Source organism: Lemur catta, chromosome 7, assembly GCF_020740605.2.
Source record: "Lemur catta isolate mLemCat1 chromosome 7, mLemCat1.pri, whole genome shotgun sequence".
NCBI lineage: Eukaryota > Metazoa > Chordata > Mammalia > Primates > Lemuridae > Lemur > Lemur catta.
Genome location: NC_059134.1, coordinates 22,047,835 through 22,054,258, shown reverse-complemented (window position 1 = coordinate 22,054,258; position 6,424 = coordinate 22,047,835). Strand labels below are relative to the sequence as shown.

The 6,424-nt window shown below is 56.8% G+C and overlaps 1 protein-coding gene across 1 annotated transcript; it reads right to left on the bottom strand.

Annotated features, from left to right (window-relative positions):
- Positions 1 to 2,632: 2,632 nt before the first annotated feature.
- On the bottom strand, positions 2,633 to 4,364 carry SCN2B (sodium voltage-gated channel beta subunit 2). Its single transcript, XM_045556379.1, has 3 exons — positions 4,210 to 4,364; positions 3,751 to 3,961; positions 2,633 to 3,062 (listed from the first exon to the last, which is right to left on the bottom strand). The coding sequence occupies exons 1-3, from the start codon at positions 4,357 to 4,359 to the stop codon at positions 2,863 to 2,865; spliced, it is 561 nt and encodes a 186-aa protein (XP_045412335.1). The 5' UTR covers positions 4,360 to 4,364; the 3' UTR covers positions 2,633 to 2,862.
- Positions 4,365 to 6,424: the final 2,060 nt, after the last annotated feature.

Below are 6,424 nucleotides of genomic sequence, written 5' to 3'. Positions count from 1 at the left end.
TTATAAGCTAAATCCCACGGGTTAGCCAGCCTGTCTCTCTTTGCAGTGGCCCTTAATGAGGAGGAGGAGACAGAGGGGAGGGTTCTGAGAGAGCTGGGAGAGGCAGGGGCGGTGGAGAAGCCAGCAGACTGAAACCAGCTGAGCAAGGTGGTGAGAACATGCAGCCAGAAGTGGGGCTCGAACCCCACGGTGCAGGAAGAGGAACAACTTGTCGGCATAAGGTAGTTAGAAAGCAGGGTAGAGAAATGCCGCTGTGGAAACGTCTCACTGGTTTTCCACCTCTACTCACAGACGCCCCCTTCTGCTCCCAACCTCACCACCCTGGGGGAGGCAGCTCTGTGAGTCCCCTGGAGGAGACTCCAAGAGGCTCGAGAAGAAAGTACATCCGAGGGCAGGGCCAGCACCTGGGCAGACACGGCTCCTGACCCAGCCCCTGACCCAGCCCTGTCTACCAGAGAGGCATTGCTTTCCTTGGGCCCCACTCCATCAGGGCAGAGAAGGAAAAGACCCCAGAAGTCCTGGGCTTCTTGATGGAGAGTTAGGACTTCTTAGAATGAACTAGGGAATCTTGCAAATAATTCCCCCAAATGTTACGAGTCCTGCAAAAAGAAAAAGTTCCCAATATCAGCACAGATCCTCACTCATCCTGGGAGAGGAGGGCACTTAAAGGGTGACCAAAAAATGAAATCTGCAAGCCGCAGAAATGTATACAACCACCTTTGGTCTCGGCTGGCATGAGGTGCCCACCACTCACCTCTCGGCCCCCAGCTGGTCAGCTCAGAGGATGGGCAGGGTTCACCTGCTCTAGGCGTCCTGGTGGCTTAGCCTACCCCGGTTGGCAGTGTGTTGATTGGCAGTTAGGTACTGAGCTGATGAATTAGAACTTCCAGAGGGGCTGGACTCACCTCACCCAGGTGATATCAGTCTGGGTGCCCATCTCTCCCGGGCCCCCGTGCACACGCTGCCTGGCCTCTGCACTCTCACCCCTGTTGTATCTTCCCTCTTTCCTCCCTTCCCAGGGCCAAGACTCTAGAATCTCTTCCTTCCCCCCAACTCTAGCCCTGGAAGCAGTGGCTGCAGAGGTGGAATTAGATGCACCAAAAAGTTAATCTTGTTCCCTACTTCCTACAATGCTGACCTGGCAGTCTCCAACTCTGTATGGCTTTGTGTGTATCCCGGCACCCGGCACAGTGCCTGGCACATAGCAGATGCTCAATAAATGGTTGTTGAACTGAAGTGAATTAAGCTGAACCTCCCATACACTATTGCTCTCTCCCCAGATTGGCCATCTGATGGGCAGAGGCAGGATTGGTCCCTGAGACTGTCACAGTCCTGTTTCCACCCTCTTTCCCAGACTTATTCCCTGCCCTGGGCACCTAACTCCCTGAGCAGGGGCAGGGGTCGGGGTGAGCTCTGAGAAGGCTGGGCCATGCTGGGGCCTTCCCGCCCCCTTCCTCCCTCCTCCTGGTCCAAGCCCTGAGAGGCTCCTGGGAGAGGTCAAGGCTGGGTGAGCCCACCCTTCACCTCACAGGGAAAGCTATGGCTCTGTGTATTCAGACTGGAGATGGAGGAGCCAGAGAAGAAAGCAAGATCCTCAGTATCTGTCGGTTGGAACCTCAGTTTCCCCATCTATAGTATAAGTGACTTAGCTAGTTGATCTCTGAGAGTCTTCCAACATGGTATTCTCTGAGTCAGCAGTTTCTGTCTCTGCCTTTCTCCCTCTCTCAGGCTTAAACAGTTCCCTTGGAATGTGAGTGTGGTGGCAGTGAAAGTTGGCTCCCCACAGATGTGACTTTGGTCCCCTCAAAGGGAGCTGTGGGCAGGGGAGCGTGGAACATGGCTGCAGATGGAACAGGGCTGGCTGCAGCTCTCCGAGGCTCCAAGGCCTCCCCTCCCCATTGCCTCGGGCCTTCCCTTCCCTGCTGTCTAGCCCACAGCCAGCTGGAAACCCCACTCAGGGCAGCTGAGAAAGTCCACACTGAAGCCCTAAAGCAAGCCGCCCCCCTGCACCCGGCCCAGGCGGGGTGGTCACCCACTGGGGAGGGCGGTCTGCACAAACTCCGTCTACATGGAGCCCCACCCCTCCTGTCCTCAGCTGACTGTGAAACTGGCCTCCTGTTGGTGGTACCGGTGGTGGAACGTGACCCCTAACTGGAGCCGTTCTCCCAGCACTGTCCTCACCAACAGTCCCAGGGGACTAGCAGCCAGCAGAAGCCAGAGGAGGCTGCTGCCACGGAAACGAGGCCAGAACAGAGCTCCCTGGGCCCAGGCCCCAGCCCTGGATTTCCTTCTGCGCCCTGGAAATGCTCAGTCATCCCCTTAACATGCCTCCCCACCCCCCACATCTTAGGAACCCATCACCACCCCCAGCCTGATGGGGCTGCTCTGGGAGCAGCCGGAGGAGCACAGCGGTGCCACCCCCGAGGCCTTCATAAGGCAGCTCTGGTCAGCACAGGACAGCCGTCCCCTCCCCACCAGGTCCTCTCTGAAGCCACCACCAGACCAAGCACTGGGCAGGCTGGACAGCTGGCCTCCTCCCCCACCACTGCGCCTCCGCCCCTTCCCTCTGGGGACCCTCACACACGCCTCCTGCCTCCTCTCGGGGACTGGCAGGTTGGAGCCCCTTCTCTCCTCTCCCCAGGGCCCACACGTCCCAGATGCCATGGCAGGTTTCTCAGATGGAAGAGAGGTGGTCACTCTTGGTGCAGGGTGGGGGATACGAAGTGTGAGGTTCAGGAGGCCCCCGGCTGGCCCTGGGGGTCTTGGTCCAAGGGAAGCACACCAAGAGAGGGCAGGCAGGGTCACTGTACAGGGCGGAGAGTGGAAGGAGACAGGACACAGGAGGCTGCAGGGCGGCTGCCGCTACTTGGCGCCATCGTCCGCGTTGCCCTCGCCGTCGGTCTTGCCCTCCTCCTCCGTCTTCAGGTCGTCCGTGCTCAGCTTCTGCTCTTTTTTCCTCCTCACGCACTTGACCACCATCAGCACCAAGATGACCACAGCCAGGAAGCCCCCCACTGATGCACCCACAATCACTGCCACCGTGGAGTCCCGCTCGGGGGGCTCTGGAGAAAGGAAGGAAGCAGAGCCACTGAGTACGAGGGCTGAACAAGGGGCCCCCTGCTCCCCACAGCATGGGTGGGGTGGTCCTGACTTTACTCTCCTCCAAGGACAGGACTTTTGTCAAAGCCAAAAAGCAGCCCAGGCGACTGACCTCTAAGCACCCCCACCCTAAAATCTCAGGGCACCACAAAGCCCCCAGAAGAGGCAGTATAATGGAGTATTTAAGAGCATGGACCTTGAGATCAAACAGACCCATTTTGAGTCCTGATTGTACAATCTATGAATTGTGTGACCTTAGGCAACTTTTCCTCTCTAACCCTGGTTTCCCCGTCTGTAAAATGGGGATAATCATAGTGCCTCCCTCATGAGGTTTTTGCCAGGATGAAATAAGATAGCTCATGAACAGAGTTTAGCCCTGTAAAGACAGATATGGTAAGTGCCCAGCAAATGAAAGCTGCCATTATTATTATTAAGGTGTGATCACAGTCAATATGACTACCAGGACTCTCTGGGACATGTTCCAGGTGCCCAGGGATGGGAGGGAAGAGTGGGTGCCTTCCACCCAGCACACGCCGTTGCTCCCAGTGTCAGGAGGGTGCAGCCTCCCCAGTGGGCCCTGGGCTACTACCACGGAGAGCGGGTGGGTGGGAAAGTTCACGGTCCCCACAGCAGCTGCTCCCCACCCCTCACCTTCCATGAGGACCTGCAGGTAGATCTTGCCGTGGCCACGGTGGCGGTCGGGCGGGTTCATGATGTAGCAGTTGTAGATGCCCTCGTCCTCCAGCTGCACGTTCCTCAGCGTCACTGACACATCATACTTGCTGGGGTTCCCCGAGAACTCCACGCGGTCTCGGAACCGCTCCAGCTTCAGGTTAATGATCTTCATGCGAAACTGGAGGAACTGGGGAGTGGGGGGCAAAGGAAGGACAGTGGGGACACTCCTTCCTCCCCTGCACCCATTTACCAGGGAAAAGAGGCAGTCACCTCCTGAAGGGCCACCCAGGCACAGCAACACACCTTGTGCCAGAGCCCTCTGGAGCACACAGCCCAGCCAGAGGCCTCTGGGGCGCTGGCCCGGTGCAGGGGCAGGTGGTGGGAAAGGGGGCTTCATGCTCCTGCCTCCTCCCACACCCCTACCCCAGGACTCACCATCTCCTCGGAGCAGTTACTACACTCCTGGTAAGTCCAGTTCAGGGAGAACTGCTTGTGGTTCACTGTGTAGCAGGAGTTGAAGGTGCAGGGCAGGCGGGCATCAGAGCCATTGAGGACATGGAGGGTAGTAGGTACTGTGACCTCCATGCTCTGCCCTGGTGGCACTGCAAACAAAGCCACAAGCTGGTGAGGGTTCTTGCTGACAGGGCCGGGGAGAGGCAAGCCTCTGTACCCAGCGGGGAGTGAGGCAGAGCAGAGCTGTGGGCAGCTGGGTTCCTTATAGCCACAGTCAGTGAGGGGGTAGGGGGAGAGCGGGCACAGCACATAAGGGCCCCAGATGTGGCAGGTGGAGTGGAGAGAGACCAAGTCATGGGTCAAGCAGGGACAGCCAAATGACCCCAAGCCTTTCCCAGAACCACTGCCAGGCAGCCCCTCCACCTGCCCCAGACCTGCCAGTGCCACTTGCTAGCTAAAGACCAGGGACAAGGGGCTTCAGTCTGCTTGCCTCTGTGTCCCCTTCCTCTGCACCACTGTTAGCCACCTGTGCTGGGCCGAAGCCCTTCCAGCTGAAACCGCAGGGCCCTGCATGGGGCAGGCAGCCTGAAGACGAAGGGAGATTCAGAAGGCCACACTCTCCACAGCCTAGGGACAGAGCAAAGCTGTATTCCCAGCCCGGCCCAGCCCCCTTACCTTCTCCAGGCTTCTGACAGGCAGGAAAGAGGGCAGACGAGCCGTGGGAGGGAAGCGGTGCCCCAAAAGAAGAGGCACCATTCCAAGCACCAGCTGATGGGTCTACAGGGACAGGAGTCCCTTTTAGAAATGTCAGGCCTGGAAACACCACAGCAAGGAGCTGATACAGGCTGGCAGGGTGGGAACTGCAGGCTCTGTGGAGTCCTTTGAGGAGACCTGGGAGCTGGGGCTGAGAAAGGGCTGTCCCACTGCCATTCTAGGCAGGGCAGAATCTACAGGGAGGTGAGCAAGGTGCCTATGACGTGACACCTAAGGGACATCTACTCTTAAGGTCATGTGAACACCTCCTTAAATGTCACGCCCTAGGCACCTCACTGGACTCACTCTAGCCCTGGCCTTAACTCCAAGATTTCTCTGCCAATATTGTCAAAACTTTATCTCAAAATATTAGTTTTCTGTATGGAGGATAAATAGTAGTGTTCAGCATCATTCATTCACTCATTTACCAAATATTTGCAAATCACCTACTATGTGCCAGGCACTTAGTCTAGGCCCTGGGGGTTAATTGCTGTGAACAAGACAGGCAGAGTCACTACATTATGAAGCTTCCATTCTGGGGACGGGCGTGTCCCCATTCTGGGGACAGACATGAACAAGGAAAAAACCACTGAAATTGTAGGTAGCGTGCATGATTACAAGAAATAAAGCAAAGGGTGCTGGTGACATAGGGTGCCCAGGGAAGACTGCTCTGAGGGAGTGACACTCAGGAGCACCTGCCTAAAGAGAGGGAGCCAGCCATTCGCAGTTCTGAGGGAATCACATTCCAAGGCAGGGGAGGATACGGAGGGCCCAGACCCAGTGGCTGGAATGAGCTTCATGCATCTGAGGCACAAGGAGCAGAGTGGCCAAAGGGGCGAATGATGAGACCTGCAGTCAGAGAAGTAGGCAGGGGCCGGGTCACAAACGGCCTTGCGGGCCAGAACATAGAGTTAGTTTATTCTTCTGAGTGTGATAGGAAGTTACTACAGGGATTGCGGATGGAGGACACAGCTAGGAGGCTGTCCGGGCAAGAGCTATGGCTGCTGATATGGGAATAGCATAGACAGGGGATCCGATTAGACTTGAGTTCAATCCCAGCTCCGGCGTCAATCCACTGTGAGAGCGTGGGCAGGCTCCTTTCACTCTCTGAGCCCCAGTCTCCCCCTCTGTGAAACGCAGATGATGACACCTACCTCTCAGGGTTGTCAGGATGATTAATATAAGCGGTAAGTGCTCAGCAAACAGTAGCTGTTATTATCCTAAATTCTCCTCCAGTTCTACCTTGCATACAGGAAGGGCTTTGTGGGCCTGCTGGCACCTTGGCGACAGACCCCTCAAGCCAGTTCCTTGGAATTCCCCCAGATCTGGCAACACCCAGGCCTGCAGGGCTCCTCTTTTTCAAACTGATTTGTTGTGCAAAGCTGCTGAGCCCCGCGCCAGAAGCAGCAGCCCTGCAGCCTGCAAGCAGGGAAGTCAAACTCCA